Source organism: Lagopus muta, chromosome 8 (assembly GCF_023343835.1).
Source record: "Lagopus muta isolate bLagMut1 chromosome 8, bLagMut1 primary, whole genome shotgun sequence".
In the NCBI taxonomy this organism is placed as follows: domain Eukaryota; kingdom Metazoa; phylum Chordata; class Aves; order Galliformes; family Phasianidae; genus Lagopus; species Lagopus muta.
In genome coordinates, this window is record NC_064440.1 from 7,900,739 (window position 1) to 7,918,719 (window position 17,981).

General features: G+C 38.6%; 1 protein-coding gene and 1 long non-coding RNA gene across 2 annotated transcripts; both read left to right on the plus strand.

Annotated features, from left to right (window-relative positions):
* The first annotated feature begins 815 nt into the window (after window positions 1–815).
* Window positions 816–5,158, plus strand: LOC125696966 (uncharacterized). The gene is made up of 3 exons (XR_007378626.1): window positions 816–858; window positions 3,892–4,006; window positions 4,461–5,158. It is a non-coding gene; the product is annotated as an uncharacterized LOC125696966 (long non-coding RNA).
* A 1,455-nt stretch (window positions 5,159–6,613) lies between these two features.
* On the plus strand, window positions 6,614–16,538 carry DDX18 (DEAD-box helicase 18). Its single transcript, XM_048953377.1, is given in 15 exon segments — window positions 6,614–6,677; window positions 6,680–6,808; window positions 6,902–7,078; window positions 7,276–7,407; window positions 7,898–8,033; window positions 8,828–8,928; window positions 9,035–9,234; window positions 9,322–9,436; window positions 10,551–10,690; window positions 11,302–11,463; window positions 11,843–11,995; window positions 12,850–12,963; window positions 13,753–13,809; window positions 14,970–15,147; window positions 15,678–16,538. Coding segments are annotated over 15 exon segments (1,986 nt in total). The 5' UTR covers window positions 6,614–6,628; the 3' UTR covers window positions 15,821–16,538.
* The last annotated feature ends 1,443 nt before the right edge of the window (window positions 16,539–17,981 follow it).

Consider the following 17,981-nt stretch of genomic DNA (forward strand, 5'->3'; position numbering starts at 1 on the left):
AGACTTCACATAACAAGGGCAGCGTAAAAGGAAAGTACTTTATACCTGAGGAAAGAATTGTTTTAAAGACATAAATATGTCATTCTGTAAGCTATAAACCAGTGGCTACAACTGCATTTTGATAGGTGTGTAAATAAATACTCTCATCCTGCTTGTAGTCTTCGCAGTACTTTGAAAAGAACCTTCAATGAGTTGGGTTTTTTTAAACAGAAAGTGCTAAAAAGTAATAGATCTTCATATATAAAAAATAATGTAATGAGCTTAAATGCTATGTTATTAAAAGTGGCTATCTACAAAAAATGAAACGACGTTTTTGCACTGCCATGTGCAGAAGAGGCTACTTATCAACATTTAATGTGTGTACAAATACTCAATGAGAAAAAGTAAAGATGATGAAGTCAGACTCTTTTCAGTGCTCCTCAATGACAGAACAAGAGGCAATGAACAGGTGAAAAGCAGCAAATTCCATATAAACACAGAAAAAAAGCTTTTTCACTGCAAGAGTGGTCAAGCATTGAAACATGTTGTCCCAGTAGGTTGTACATCTCCATCCATGAAAATACTAGAAATCTGACTGGACAGAGAGCCAAACAATCTGCTCTAGCTGATCCTACTTGAGCACGTGTATGGTAACTGTTCAATCACAGCCTGAACCACTGATTGAGCACCTGGGGAAAGGACCCCATCAGCCCTGGGAGCACAGGTGAAAGCAATTCATGGGCGTGATGGGAAGGGGTGCAGCCTGGCTCCACCTCTCTTACACCTCATTTAAGGGATGACTGCCAGAGAGTAAGGCTCTTTTTCTGAGCATCCCTCTTTTGTGGAGTTTTCCCTGTAAGCCTAGATCTTCAGAGATTGGTGAGCAGTCCTTTTATTTCCCCTTCCCTTATAATGTTTTTCTTTTGAGCCAGTCTCTTCATGAGTATACTTGTGTACTGCCATTCCATCACACTGGTCTTTGAGACTGTTATAGTAGGTGGCTTGGAAAAGGTAGTTTCTAGAGGTGCTTTTCACACTAGCTGCTGTGAGGTTTTTATGATTCCAACTGCTTTCTTCACTTTCTTCATTTCAGAGTTTTAAGTGATGTTTTAAAGAAATTGGGCTTTAATCATGGTGTATTTTAGAGAGGAGATCCAAAATACTGACATTAGCTTTAGGTTCTGGGGGAAGCTAATGCATAAATCCTGTTTAGTGCAGGGAAGAACTTAACATCTTTTAATACAAGGTAATGTTTCCCAAGCACTGCAGGTGTTTTTTACCCAGAAACATCACATAGGCTAGCTTGCTTCTTTTTAATTAAGGTTGTATCACTCAATTAGCTGCAGTGGTGTTGATGATGCACAGAGAATAACAAATACACATAGGTATTACTTGCAAATTGCTAATGTCTGAGTCTGGCTTTCTTTTCTGGAAGAGGAGACAAGAGGGAACTGATTCTGTGGATTTCTAGTAGTTAAGGTTAAAATAGGTAGGCAAACAGCTGGTTGCTGTTATCAGTTGGGTACATCACTTCAGGAAGGGCCAGACCAGTGCAGTAACCTGGACTCCTGCCATCCAGATCATGCGAGACAGCAGGATTCCATGCACAGCTACGCTACAATCTGCAAGATTAGACCTTGATCCTCTGTGTATGAAAAAAGATAATTCATTAGGAGAATTATTTCTGTTCCTCATCTTTGTGTGATCCATGTTACTCTGACTCCAAAATACTGTCTTCCTTTTAATCAACTAATAATACCAATCATTCTGGCCCAATGTTCTGAAATACCAAACTGCTTCTCAAAAGTGCTAGAGTAGTTTTAAGTTCAAGAAAATCCATGAAAGCTATGCAAAAATCTACAAGGTATTTCATGAAATACAATCCAATCCATCTCCCCTTTTCACTCTCACTGTAGGTTTGTTCTGGTTTGGAACATATTCAGGGCCATGCCAGTCTGCGTTTACAATTGATGCACAGCATTGCTCAGGTTTTAAAATATGGGGTAAATGAGTAATTTCTGAAAAACAAACAAACAAAAAAACCTCAAATTTGGTATGGACCCAATTGTATGCTTCATGCTACACAGTGCTGATGATGTCAGTTAAAACTGAGACAATAACTCCATATATGGCCCATGAGGGAGACATTATTTGGAAGCAATACTAAACTAAAATCCTAAAAAAAAAAAAAGTTAGTTGACATTCTGGTCTGCTTTTTATGAACATAGATTTGCTAAATGTGTGTTAAATTCAGAGGTGTGTGTTAAATTTCCAAATTCAGTTATATTCAATGATAACCTACAGAAATGTAGTTAGCGTTAGAAATTTCTAACCACCAATTTTCAAGCTCTCACTACCATTCTGTTAATCATGTCATCTATTTCTTACGTAACATATCTTTATATACCCTGATATACCTCTACCTTTAGCTCAGTTCCAGTGGGTAACTTTTCCAAAGTTCAGGTTTTAGAATTAAATGTGTGGATTAAGTGAGAAAGTGATAATTTCTGCAGACACACTTGCATACGTATACAGACTTTCGTGCATAGCACACATTTGCAGAAAATAAACCTTCTACCTGTCTATGTGAAAACTGATTTTAAACTCAGTGCCTATCCAGAACTCATTAGTCTGAAAGATAAATTTGGTCTAAGAGCAGAAACTATCATCTCTAAAATTGAAACAACGGTTCTGAAAGGTTGTCAATTTTGTGGGTGCAGAACATAGAAGAACTGATTTTCTAGTTTAATGGTGCAGATGTTCACAAGTGCCATTGCTAATGCTTTTTTCAAAGCCAATTATGACAATAAAAAGATTCTTTTCAGAGATATTTTTGAAAACTGACCCTGTTTGCCATATTTAAGCAGTAAAAATTATGAGATTTTTGTGATTTTTTTTTTCTGCATGAGATTGATACTTTTCACATACATCATGATGATTTATATGAAATGATGCAGCTGAACTCAAAGATTACTTTCATGTTGCACTTTCAACTAGCATAAGTAACTTAAGGGTAAATGAGAACAAACATTCTAAATCTGGCTTCAAAATAGTGCCATTGACAACACACTAGGATGTTGAAAACATTTGTATTCAGAGTCTCTAATTTTGAATTCTTCAACTTCAGAAAGCTTAGGTAAACAAAACATGATCTCCTACAGTTCTGCCTGCAAGATCACGTGTAGAAAATCTGATATGTTCTGACAGCAACTCAATAATTTAAATAAATCCTACTGTTAGTAAGGACTGCCTGGTAAGTCAAGCAGTTATTAATGAACCTATGGGCAGAAATGAAACTTATGTACCACAGGGAATTCTTGCTAAATCTAGGAAATGCCAAACTTCAGAAAATAGTACAATAAATTAATCATTTCAAGTATTGTCTGCACTTGTCACTAAGAAATGTACATTATTGCTTTCTGATTTTTTTGTCATTTTTCCCACAGTTTCTGCTTGAAGAGAAAGGATAGAGCTCAAAACATGTTTTGAACTCTCTAGTGAAGTAAACTCTAAGCAATATCTTTTACAAGATATGGGGACAATGCTGTGTTGGAACATATGATATGTAGACACCTAATGGAATCTAATTTCCAAAGTCCCATATCCCATACATAATGCCACGATATCTGCCTACGCAGATGCAAAACTATCATTCCTCTGCAAATGCATCGATGTTTTCCTTCTGCTCCCTGCCAACAAAAGAAAACTTGTAAAATTGTGTTGACAGATGATTGGTGTATATCCCATATATCCTGGTCAGAGGGATCTAACATACCTCACAGAAATATTTGTCAGTTTGGGCCTTGTGCCACACTAATGCACTTCCACAAACTCTTGCCAAGTCAGCCTGCGCCCAGTGGGGACACTGAGATGAGTTCCTCATATGGGGTTTTAACAGAACATGTTTTCCAGGTCCAACATCTTGGCAGATCTGAGAGTGTGGTGATGTGGATGAAAGCTAAATGGTGATGACCCTGGCAGTGCTGGCTGAGATAAGAACACGTGGATCATCCTGTTCTTGAAGAAGGTAATTTTCTCTGCCCTCAGTATAAGTATTGGTGTCAGCTCTCTCCTGCCCAGATTTTTAATTTACTCTATTTGCACAGTGACAATATTTCAGAAGGATCCAAATAGTGAATCTAACCATGTAACTATAAATCAGCACAGTGTAGAAAGAACAAATATTTAGCTAATTAAAAGTATATTCTGTAGGCACAATGTAAGGTAGACAGGGAGGAAATATGGAAATATATTTCCAGAACCTAAACTACACTGACTTGCAGCAAGAAGCTGCTTAAAATTCAGCCTTGACATGACATTCCCTAGAGTTTTGTACCAAAAGCCCTTCTTGATGAGTGAGGATGGCTCAGTTTATTTTTCAAAACACATCTAATGGAGACTGATGTGCTTACACACAAATATCCTCTTTATTTAATATGCCAGTGGCCAGTTTGGAACTGGTCACCTTTTTTGCTTCACAGTTTGTGTCACATCTGTAAGCAGAGCATCTCAACAGCCAAGCTAGAGGTCATGCTTTTCAAACTGCCAAGAATGTTCACAGTGAACGCCTGTGAAGTCTGCTGCAAGTGATGTGCAATGCTTTCTGCCCCACAGCAACTACTTGCATTTATGAAATAGAGAGAGTTCTGAAGGTAATTAAGTGAGAGATGGACTAAAACAGCAAAAATGTGCTGCTATAGGGTGTCCTGGAGTCCAAGTTACTCTTCAGCATTGCTTAATGAGAGCCTGGGACAGAAAATAACTTAGAGAAAGAATCAGCCAAGGGGATCTCTTGTTTCAGTTTGTTTAAACTGAAAAACAAAATATTGGTAGTTTTGTTTCTTGTGAAGCCTTTGTTCACCTGCAAGGTTCCACTTTCAAGTATAAAGCATAAAGGTGTTACAATACCAATTTGTTCAGTCTTATTTCAGCAATGTCCAAATAGGGACATCTTTTCTTGCTCCAGCAATACCCGCTGAGATTAAATTATCTTCAGTGTTAATTCTTCCTCCTCTTTCCCTATGCTTTTCATAAACAACAATATTTTTTTGGAATTGTCTTAATTTCTTATGATTGTTGAAGAACAGCGGCATCTCCTGTCTTTCTCTTGTACAGGTCTAGTAGCTATTGCTAATTTGAATGTATGTATATATAATGCAATGGAAAGTACAGTAATGACAATGGAGCAGCAAGGTCTCAGGCTGCAGCAAGTGAGGACTTGCACAGACACAACAGCAGTAAGCACACTACTTACTTTCAGAAGGCCTCAAGTATAGAGGGACCTCCCAGAAAATACCTTCACCTCCACTACCATCCCTTAAATGAGGTCTGGGAAGGGATGGATCCTGGCTCCTTCCCTTCTGGTCACTCAGGTGTATTGTGTACACCTGAACTCCTCTGAGTTGGCCCTTTCTTCCCATCACATGCTCAATAACTGGTTCAGGCAGTGACCTAATATTTCCCCTACATTATATTATTAATAAATGAAAGAAATTTTAAAATGTCATGTAACTTTCAGCAGTCTGAAATTCTGGCAAAAAAAAAGTCTCATCTGGGTAATGTGTGTGAAAGCTGCACACCAATAATTACAGATGATGAAAAGAAAGACAGTATTCAGAGATGCTGGAGGATTTCATTCTGAGGCACGAGGCTGCATGTGGAGATGGGGCCAGCAGTTAATCTCGATGCTCCTTGGCTGCTCTGCAGCTTCTCTCCTCCTATCCTATGAGTTTTCATGATCCAGCATAGACCACGTGGGGACACACAGAAGCAGCACTGCTGTTGGAAGGTGTGGGCATTAGCAGCTCTGGGGGCAATGTAAAATCCTGCAGGGGCTGCTGTTCCCCCTTTGCTCTTCACTAAGACCAGAGGCACAGCAAGAGGTGATGGCCTTGAGCTGTGTTGGGGGGAGGGTCCCACTTGGAGACTGGGAACAAGTTCTTCTCCAAAAGACTGGTGATGCGGTGGCACTGGCTGCCCAGGGAGGTGGTGGAGTCACCATCCATGGAGGTGTTCAAGAGCTGTGGAGATGTGCCACTGGAGGATGTGGTTAGTGGGGGTGGTGTGGGTGGATTGGGGCAGATGATCTTACAGGTCTTTTCCAACCTTAATGGTTCTATGATTCTATAAATGAATTTTGTTTATTTTTGGTGTAAGTATCTTTCTTAAAAAAAAAAGAAAAAAGAAAAAAGTTATCTGTAATAAACACTTTGAAGTTAGTAGAGCCATAATTCTGAGCTTAATGTGCCTTGCCCCAGGTAATTGCAGGCTGAGCATTACCCAATTTGTAGCAATTCAGATTTCCAGAACGCTGCGTTTCTTGGTTTAAGAAACCCGAGCAAATTGCTGTAAATTCCTGTGCTATTTGTGCCACCTGCTGGTCAAGAAGGATCTAAAGGAGGTTGAATGAACCGCTCTGGATGAGGATGAAGAGGCAAGAAAGAGGACACGAGGGGGAAAGGCTATTCTGCCTCCCGCTGAGCTGAGGAGCAGCCGGGAGCGAAGCTCTAAGAAGCCATGCCCTGGAGCCGGCATGTAGTACAGGAATCCAGCCATAGCACGGCTGGGCTGGGCTAGCGGGAGCCCTGCACTGCCTCCCCCGCGCCGCTGGGGGGCGCCAGCCGAACGGCGAGGTTCCGGCGTGTCCCGGATGCGCATCGCTGGGCCGTGGCCGCCGTCCCCACGTGTGATCGAGGGAGGCGGGCAGCCGGGATGTCGGTGTCGGTGGCCGCGGGCAACCTGCCCATGCGGCTGCTCCGCAAGAAGATCCACAAGAGGAACTTGAAGCTGCGGCAGCGCAATCTGAAGTTGCGGGCTGCAGAGCAGGAAGGTACGGCGGGGCCGGGGCGGGCGGGCTGGCGGTCCCTGAGCCTCTGAGCGCCGCGGCTTACGGCTCTTCTACATCTTCCCTCTCCGTGCCCAGGCGGGGCTTCGCTGGGTCCCCCGGAGGAGGACGAGGAGGTGAAGGAGGCAGCGGCCCCCGAGGCGGAGGCAGAGAGAGAGACAGAGGAGGGTGAGCGGGCAGCGCCGGGCCTTGAGGCCGCTGGGGCGAAGAGGAGGAAGAAGAAGAAGAGGAAGGCTGCGGCTGGCCCCGAGGGAGGTACGTTTGTGCAGTCTGTGTCTGAAAGCTCCACAGAAACCTTGTCTCCCCTTCTCCTGACTCCTCCCACCACACGATGCCTGTACGAATGATGTACAGGGTAAAGCAGGCCAGTCTGCAGCACAGCTTTGGATGAGAACAGTATTTCTCGTACCTCTCACTGAGAACGGCTTGTCTTCTGTAAAATACTGTCCTAGGTACAGAAACTAAGAAAGCAAAAGCTGAAGAAGACTTATCTGTGGAGGCAGAAGGTGAAGATGGGCAGGATTCTGGAGAAAAGGAAGCAGAAGAGGAGGATGAAGTGCCCAGTTTACCTCTGGGTCTAACAGGTATATTGTGTTCTCTTTTTTCATAAGTATACAAAAATCCCAGTTCTTAAGCTTTCTTCCAGAGCAGGTTCTCAAATTTGCATTAAAAGCCTGGTGTTTGAACATAAGTGACGTGATATTGGCAGCTGCAGTGTTATCGTTCAGCTAATGTTCTTTGAAATTTGCATTATATGTACATGCTTTGGTCTTAAAATTACTTTTGAAAAACAGTTTTGAAATATACGTGCACAAATTTAAATATGGAAAGAAGGGCCAGTTAAATAGAGTTGTATTGCTAATTGGAATGAGAAGCAGTGTAATCATTCGTTTTTAACAGGTCTCTGTGGCATCCCTGGGAATGCATTAATACAGAGTATTGTTTTTAGCATCTTAAAATTTTACAGTAGGAAGGAATTGTAAGAAGTTGTTTGTAAGGTGAATTTCTTACTGGGCAGTCTTGGGATGGACAGAGTTGAAGTTAGTGAATGTTTTTCTCCCTCCCTCTCTTCAGGTGCCTTTGAAGATAATTCTTTTACTTCCCTTGCTGGTCTTGTAAGTGAGAATACATTGAAAGGCATCAGTGATATGGGCTTTACACACATGACAGAAATTCAGCATAAAAGTATTAAACCTCTTCTGGAAGGCAGGTAAGAAATACATCTTTTTAATTGCTATAGTGACCTCAAATGTTGTGTAAATGATGGTAACAAATTAGGTAGAAGAAACGTGCCTTCTTGGAGCTACGCTCTTTTCAAAACATTGTTTTGTAATTTAAATTTTTCATTTGTAGTTGTAAATACAAATTAATGAAGTATATGTGTTACGTGTGAACAAATACGTAGGGTAAGTTGTATGGGAACTGTTGAGTCATGGGCTGAACCACTGATTGAGCACCTGGGGAAAGGACCTGGTCAGCCCTGGGAGCACAGGTGAAGGCAATTGATGTGTGAGGCTGGAAGGGGTGGAGCCTGGCTGCACCTCTCTTAGACCTCATTTAAGGGCTGACTGCCACTGGGGAAGGATCTCCTGGAGATCTCTCCTTGGTGAAGTTTTCTATTGTGAGCCTAGGTCTTTGGAAATGGTGAGCAGTTCTTTTTCCTTTCCTTATGATATCTTTGTATTGCATTAGTCCCTGTGTTGCTACACCTTTTGTATCACCTTTTAATCATGTTGATTTTTCCAGTTATTACAGTAAGTTAATGGAAATTGCTTTGCATCTGGCTTTGAAAGCAGTAGAATCTGTTTTCATTAGTCTCTTGTATCAGTGTGTTTCGTAGAAATAAGAGACCAAGCTGTGAACCGTATCTGTCACGGGACACTTAATTTTAGTTAGATTAAAACCATGTTACATTTTCACATAGTCAATATCATTCAGAATAGGATTTATTTTTTCTCTGTGGGATGTCCTTAACGCTTCTTTTTCTAACGTTGCCTTTTGCAGGGATATTTTAGCAGCTGCCAAAACAGGCAGTGGCAAAACACTTGCATTTCTCATTCCTGCAGTGGAGCTCATCTACAAGTTAAAATTCATGCCTAGAAATGGTAAGCATTTCCTTCATTTTGTAGCGACCCAGGTGTTAAGGGATGTGACTGTGAAAGGGACTGGAGGAAGTGGAACTTAACCTGAGTCAATTGATGTGTGTTTTAGGGACAGGTGTTATTATTCTTTCACCTACTCGAGAGCTTGCCATGCAAACCTATGGAGTTCTTAAAGAACTTATGAATCATCATGTTCACACCTATGGTCTGATCATGGGGGGCAGTAACAGATCAGCAGAAGCTCAGAAACTTGGAAATGGAATCAACATAATTGTAGCAACACCAGGAAGACTTCTGGATCATATGCAGGTATACAAAAATAACGATGCCTCTTACTTTCATAGAAGGTAATAAAACTCTCGTCCCCATCTGACTTTCAGTTTGTTATTCTTTTAGAACACTCCAGGTTTCATGTACAAGAACTTGCAGTGTTTGGTGATTGACGAGGCGGATCGAATCTTAGAGGTTGGATTTGAGGAAGAAATGAAACAGATCATAAAACTTCTACCAAGTAAGGAGGAAAAAAAACCTGTCTTTCCTGGAAATTACTTGACTAACATTATGTTGTCTCTATAACTGAATTATTGTAAGAGAAGTCATTAATTCTTGTAGTTCTGTAAATGCACCTTGGAGTGAGTGTCTTAACTCTGTCCATTTTTTCTGGTAGATAAGTATATTATTTAGCATCATGTATCTGAAGGACCTGGTTTTCTGTGTCCTTACGTACTTTAGGAATATGATTTTGTTCAGATAAAAACATTTAGGTTAATGCCTACAGTTTCTCATTCATCTTTCTTGTTTATTTCCTGCTATTCGTTATTTCCTAACTAAGAAGTAAATTAGGGATTAAATAAGGAAGTAATAAGAAAAAGATCTGTCTATGCAGTTGGATTTTTTTGAAAGTATTGTTCTGGAGAGATTAATGAATACACTACTTCTTTTCTTTACTTTTGTTTAGTTATTCTTTGTAACTAACATCCTTTGAAGAATGCAAATAATCAGCACTAAAACTAAGTGAAGGAAGAGTGGGGAAAATGACTTTGGGAAGCAATAGATGAAAGATTTCTGTCTTGCTTGATTTTAGTTTGTTTTCCTTCCCTGAGAAGGAATTTATTTTAAAACACTCAAAATAACAGAAATCTTTCTGAAAATGGTGTCACCAGTTATTCCACGAGACCAATTGGTGCAGTTCTTGTAGCTGTAAAATTGAACAGGCTAAGTGCATTTTTGCTGTACTCTTGTAATAAGAAAATCTTATGGTATCAGGCTGTATATTTATGCTGGGATATGATAGGCAATTGGTTGGGTACACCTGCTGGAAGACCCATTGAAGATGCACAGCCACGTGCCAAACATGCAAAAATGTGTGTGTTATGGATTGTCTAAGAAAAGTTTAGCAAGGCTGAAGTGCATTAAGATTTTTGGAGACAGTGGCAGCTGAAGTGAATATTGTGCAATGCAATACACAATGTAACAATACCTGCCTTTCTTTATCAGTAGTAGTATATAAATTAATGGGAAAAAGGTGAAGAATTGCTGCAGGGGAGTTTGCAACTAAAGATTTTAAGTATTTGCTATTTGAGTTCTCATTTAAAAAATTAAGCATTCTTATAATCCATCTTCAGAGCGCAGACAGACGATGCTGTTTTCTGCTACGCAAACCAGGAAGGTGGAAGATCTAGCCAAGATCTCTCTGAAGAAAGAACCACTGTATGTAGGAGTTGATGATAACAAGGAGACAGCAACAGTAGATGGTCTTGAACAGGTAAAACATAAATGTTACTTAAAGGGGTCTGAGAAAAACCAACAGGCCCTATGTTCTTTTCAGATGGGTTGTATAAATGCCCATCCCTTGAAGTGTTTAACATCCTACTGGGCAAAAGTTGACTTACCTGAAAGGTTTTATTCACTCTGTCTTAAAGGTTATGTAAGAAATTCATGAAGTAATAATATAGTTAGTTACACTTTCTAACTACTGTCTATATTACGTACCTGTCTGTATTAAGTACTGTGTTAATGACTAGAGAACACTTGAGATTTTGTTTTTTTTTTTCTACTTAAGATGGTGGCAGAATGGAGTTGCACCTTAGTTTCTAGGTTTGTGCAGTTGATAAAATGATAATTGTTTTAAAATACCAGTAGGTAGATATTACCTTTAAAGAGTCGACTAGTAGCAAGAATTCAATAAAATTCTTTTGTAGTTTGTAGAGTAAGTTTTTGCTGTCATCAGTGTTTAAGGAGTTTCATATAACAAAGTGAGAAACAGGCAGTAAATCAGTTGGCTTCATTCTGTGTAGCTGGAAAATTAACTTTTGCTAATAGTCCCCTGCAAAAAGTGTGTTCTGTACTGTTTAACAGTGTTTAAATAATTTCCAGGGCTATGTAGTGTGCCCCTCTGAGAAAAGATTCCTTTTGCTCTTCACGTTCCTGAAGAAGAACCGGAAGAAGAAACTAATGGTATTTTTTTCTTCATGTATGTCAGTGAAGTACCACTATGAATTACTCAACTACATTGATTTGCCTGTTTTGGCCATTCATGTAAGTATTTTTATGTGTTGATTTATTTTTATTGAATCTGGTAATGACTGTTTCTAAACATCAGGTTTCCATGCAGTCCCTCTGAAAGTAACACTTAAGTAATTTGAGTTTTTAATGCTTTGAATATACACTGTAACCTCTGAAGGTACCAGTTTTCTGTGACAGCATTGCTTCTTCACTGTGAAATTGTTCTGCTTGGTCTGTGCAAATCCACAAGGTAGAAAGATGCCCTAAAGTATTTTATATTTTTTGGCAGTGATATAGTATGAGAAATTACACGTAAGCTTACAAACTGGCAAGGTGTTTCTAGTGGACATCCTTAATATATGTGTTCTTTGGGTTATTTTCTTGTTTTGTTTGATTTGTTTTTTGGTTTTAGGGCAAGCAGAAACAGACAAAACGTACTACAACATTTTTCCAGTTCTGTAATGCAGAATCTGGAATCCTGTTGTGCACTGATGTAGCTGCCAGAGGACTGGATATTCCTGAGGTGGACTGGATTGTCCAGTATGACCCTCCAGATGATCCAAAAGTAAGTTATGGAAATAAAAATACCTTCAAATCCTAGCTGCGAGTGTCGCTGCAGAGACAGCCTGAATCTTCTGCTCGACAGAGGTCAGAATTCAGCTGCATTCACATCTGGCAGCTGATTTCATCCACTGATCTCCACCAGATCCTGGGAAGTGCTGCAGCTAGTGAAGACATAAAACATAACTCTTTATGGTATCAAAGTAACTTAAAATCCAATAAGCTAAACAACAAAAAAAATACCCCTTAGGAGTATGAATTCATATATGCATGCTTGAGTCTCGTAACAGCTTTTCCATTAAAAACTTGATTATTTAAAAATTAGAATTCTCATTTGAAAAAATGTCCAATGCAAACAAAAAAGACTTAAAAACTTAGATACCTTGACAAACATAGCAAGTAAAGTTAAGTTTTCAGTGGCATTAGGCTAAGGTTCTTTTTTCTTCAGTAGGAGGTAAGATGCTTCTAGTCAGGGATTTCTGTCTCAACTAGTTATGTGCTTTGCTTCATCAGCACTTGTTTTGCCTTGTCTGTACTTGTTTTGCCTTGTCTGTACTTGTTTTGCCTTGTCTGTACTTGTTTTGCCTTGTCTGTACTTGTTTTGCCTTGTCTGTACTTGTTTTGCCTTGTCTGTACTTGTTTTGCCTTGTCTGTACTTGTTTTGCCTTGTCTGTACTTGTTTTGCCTTGTCTGTACTTGTTTTGCCTTGTCTGTATGTCAGTGCTAAGAAAGTTTTGGAACAGAACTGATGTTGCGTGATACTGTTAATGTTAAATGCTTTTTCCATAAAACTGTTTGTATTGCTGCTTATATGAGAGACTGCCTGGACGTAACTGTTTTCTTTTCTCTCTGCAAAAGGAGTATATTCATCGTGTTGGTAGAACTGCCAGAGGTATAAATGGTAGAGGACATGCTCTGCTCATTTTACGTCCAGAGGAACTGGGCTTCCTTCGTTACCTGAAACAAGCCAGGGTAAACTTACATCTAGAATTCCTTTGTTTTTTGTTTTTATTGTGCAGTCATGATTTTAAAGGCAAAAACCTTAACGATTAACAAAACATTTTAACTTCTGAGCACAAATAATGCTGTCAGTTACAAAATATGTAACTGAACATTTGGCTCTATTCTGCTGACTCTTAGACTCAAAGGTGACTGTGTGTATTAACAGTTGCTTTGCAGCTGTGCAATGTGCATTATTAAAATACAATTTTCCTATGACCTCTTCATGAAAAGATACTGGAAGCTTGGCCAGTGCAGTTCTTATTTTTCTATTAAAATAATGGCATTTTTTTTCAATTGCAAAAGATGGGTAGCTTTCTTTCAAATGTAACCATTTTAATAAGAGAGAACTGCTCATAGGTTCATAGGGGCTTTCCTTATGGAGTTGTTTACAGTCCAGATTTTTGTTATTTGTAATTAAAGCAGTGAAAGGGTCATAAAAAGTATCTTTATTACTGTAATTTAAGGGAATTAATCTTTATGCAGAGGCAATTTCAGTGAATATATTTCTGATAGGGGTTACTAATGTCGTCGTCGTTGTTTTAAGTTGAAAATGTCAAGGACCTAAAAGCATATAAGGTTTAATTTAAAGTGTGCTCTTGGACTTTTGATTCATTGACAAATAAAGCTGTGTTATTTTAAAAAAAAAAAGAAAAAAAAAGTCTTCTATTTCTGTCACGTCTGTTCTTATATGTCTTACGTCTTACTGTTTGTACAATAGAAATAATCTAGATTATGCACTTATTCATTTGTTCTTCTAAGGTACCACTCAGTGAATTTGAGTTTTCCTGGTCAAAGATTTCAGATATCCAGTCTCAGGTATGAAATGAAGAATTTTAATATCCAGTTCTAAATTGCTGGTATTGCACCCTATGCATTTGCTTGTGAGGATTCTTTTTTCCGCACTACATTGCAAAATCATAGTGGTGTAAATATGCTTTCAGCTTCTGAATAGAATATTCTCTAGACAGCAAATAGTGTTTCCAGTAGCTTTTATTAAATGGTTATGCATGCTTACATTAATTCTGAGTATCTAATCTTTTACAAGATGATTTGCTCGGCCTTCAGCATACATAAAGAAATCCAGTACCAACACCTAGAAATGCCAGTATATGTTCCAGGTATATTTTTATCAAGCTGGTATTAATAAAGCCTGGTGTCAGCCAAACTTGGTACATGCTTCTATCCAACAAAAATTACCACAGAGGACAAAGTAGAAGAGAATAGCATAGGTAGCTCTGTAGATGTGAATTTTTATTTTTATTTAGTTCTGTGAATCATTTTCTTAAGAGCTGTGTGAAGTTTCTTTGTAATAACTTAAATTTGACATAGTAAATACCAGAAGCAGTGAGGACTGTCCCTACAGAGTCTCTGTTAGTTCTTAAGAATAGATTAGGAAGTACTAATGCCTAATTAGTGACTTAACATTGGTTTGCTGAATTGTTGCAGTCAAATGAGACACTCAGATCTAAGCTTTGGGAACTTAGCCCTCAACAAATAAAATACTTCAGTCTACACTAGTGCATCTTCATTTTTGTCTTAAAAATAATACTGTGCATTTTATGGTGAATTTCCAGCATTTTAGATAGAGCTATAAGCAAAATTATATGGAATGGTACAGTTTAGATGTCTGACTTAAGTGTATTGTCATTGTCTGTTAATTCTCAGTTCACATAACTGTGGCTGTAGTTATTTACTCATAGAATCATATGATTCTCCTCTCAACGAGCTTTGTTAGGACAACCTAATTTAATGTTTTTTGTAAACTTTCTCATTGCTAAAGATTTGTACAACAATTCAGCTTCAGGCTTTAGTGCCTGGTTGTAAAAGCACTGTAGATGTGTGCTCTGCTGTCACAGTGCAGTCTTACTAAAGTGAGTAATGAATGTCACTGCAGTGCATGCAGTAAATAACTGGCTTGCATTTAACTTATTGTTATAGCCATAATTCCATAATGTCTCTCTTTTCTTTCTTATCAGCTGGAGAAACTGATTGAGAAGAACTACTTCCTTCACAAGTCAGCTCAGGAAGCATACAAAGCTTACATTCGAGCTTATGACTCCCATTCTCTGAAGCAGATCTATAATGTGGGGAACTTGGATCTTAACAAAGTCAGCCTCTCTTTTGGCTTTAAAGTCCCTCCATACGTTGACCTCAGTATCCTTTTACTGCTGTGTTTCAAAGCTGAATTCCCGCTTTAAAAAATGTTAAATGCAACTTATGGAAGTAGGTATGCTATTTCAAATTCTGTGTTCTTTGTTGGGTTTTATTTAGTATTGCTAATAGTCACGTGCAGCATGTCCAAATAATGAAAATGTTAAATGGCAATTTTTCCTGTTTTAATAATTGCTTACAAATATCTGCTTTAATATAGATATGGACTTCAGATGCTGCAGCCTTGTAGGTGCTGGAATATTGCATACATGTTCTAGAGGTCTGTACTGAAATAGAGGGGCGTGGGTCAAAGGTGCCAGTGGAGGGAGGGAAGTTGGAGCAGTCGTTCTTTGGTTGAATTAGTCAGACAGCTGGAAGAATAAAAGTGTTCAGTAGAATGACAGGTCCACCCATAACACAATTTTGTGTTTTGTGTAATACTTTTTTTTCTCTTATTAATAATGCTCGCAGTACCCAATAAGCAACGCTTCAGTTAAGGCTTTTGTTATGCTCTTTAACCCATAAAATTCCAGATGTGAACAGCAACCAAGGCAGAAGGCTACAGAAAAGAGGTGGAGGTGGAGGATTTGGTTACCAGAAACCAAAGAGTGTCCACAAAGCTAAAATCTTCAAACACATCAGCAAGAAATCAGACAATCGACAATTTTCTCGTTAATTGTGCATTCATTACAGTGGCTTTTTGCTGTGGTTTGAAACTGTCTGGCAGTTACATTTTAAACTTCTCTGCTGACCTTTTAGGGAAAGAAAAGTATTTGTTTCAGAGCTTCTTAATGTTTCATTTTAGGATGACTCTTTGGAAAAGAGAATACAGAGAGATAGCCAAACTTCTTGTAAAGAAGAAGGTGGATGAATGTAATTATTTCAGCTCAGCGATTTATTAAAGAAAGAATATTTTCAACTTTTTGTAGACAAATTTGCTTTATCCTTTTTACAGGCACCACTGGAACTCGTCAGAATAGGCAGAATGCAGGGACAGATTCCAATGTGAGATGACTTGCATAGCAAGAGACTTGAGTGTGCTAAGAAATGCAGTTCATAGGTGTCTGAAAATATTTTTACAGTGTAAAAAAATAAAGGGATTTTTGTTCACAAGGATTATTGCAGGGTGTCTTAGTGGTACAGAGTTCGTTGTCCATCGTACATGGTGAAGAATGTGTTCTTTTTCAAAAGAATCATTGTATGTTGTTGAGTCTAATTATGACTGTGCTCATAGTTATTTTAGTTCATGGCATCTAGGTAGCAAATACAGTGTCTAAGATTTAAAAAAAAAAAAAAAAAAAAAAGAAAAAGAAAACCAACCTCTTATACTACATCTGAGTCATGCTTAGAATTACTTCTTTAACATTATGATAAAACAGTAACATTCCATTGAATTACTTGTTTTTCCTGTGTGGTCTGTTTAAATCTGTTAATGTCTAGTGTATTATCTTAGGAATAGACAAAGAAATTAAGAAAAGCACATTGCATAATTTGAAGGACTTTGCCCAGATATGGTGTTGGGAGCTTTTTTGTTTGTTTGTTTACATTATTTTCAGGTCTCTACCCTTGTAGAAGTAAATAATTTATGAGGCTTCAGTAGTGGTGGGAATAGCATTTAAAAAATGTACGTCCACTGACGCAAGGAAGGACTACGTTGTCTCAGTCTGGACATTAAGGAGTCAGGGCCCCACATAATTGCAGTAAAACAAGCTTTATTACTTTATTCTGTATCATCTAAAAGGCAAGGCAGGACTACTTTGAATAATAATAATTAAAAAAATGTAGTTATTCCAATATGAAGTGAACCCTGAGATCTTTTGAAGTAGTATATCACATTTAAGTTAATGTGTGCATTGAAGTGCAGTAGAAGCAAGTGGCTGTCTCTCTTACCCATAGAGAAACCAGGTCATTGGAAAGGGGAAGAGCAGTGTGACCATTATGTCAATAGTCCTTACAGCACTCAGACCTCGGTGTTGCTTTTTTTTCCCCTTTTACCTGAAAAAGCTTTTAGCCCTACTTGTGAAATTTTCAGGGGCTGTTAATATTGATTGGGTACTAAGAACTTCCAAATACTGAAATTTTTGTAACTACGGTTTGCATGTCTCATGCTTCCAGAATTGTAATGAAAACAAAAGAATCTCTACTGTAGGGTAAGCAATTATAGTTGGGCATGTGATACCTGGCTCATTAAGATCTAGTCTTTGATTCTGATTTTGCTAACAACATTTAGAACTAATAGATGTCAAGAAAGCTCTGTCTGTTTTTTAATAACACATTTTAAGGTAGTTACTACGTTTTAAGAGAGATGCTACACTGACATGTACAGCATCATACAGTTGAAGAGTTCTGTCTACACCTGTGCTCTTTGCAGTTGCAGTATGGGAATTAACATACAATGACATTAACTCTGAGGGATTCATTAGAATTAACTGCAACATTAATTTGGGAAGAGATGTAAGCAAAGTTGCAGAAAACCACTGTAAAGAGTGAAGTGCTCGTGGCTCACGCAAGTAGTGTGAATGAAATATGGAGTATTATTTAGAAAAAAAGCTGAGATGATGGGCAGAGTCAGAACTGACTGGGCTTGGAGTACATCAGAATTCCTATTGCTCTTGAACTCCTTTGCAGAGATCTGCCTTTTTCTGTTGTTCCTAGCCCTTTTGGGAGCAGAAGGCTGCTTTCCTGACAAGCTCTACCTCCACACACCTTTTTATCTGAATGTGTTGAGACACTGTCACTTTCTGAAGTCTGACATTTAAAACTGAAAGAATGGGTTTGGCTTGAGATTGCCCAACTTCTTACAGGTATTTTTCCTGCGTTTTCTTATGTGCTGTAAT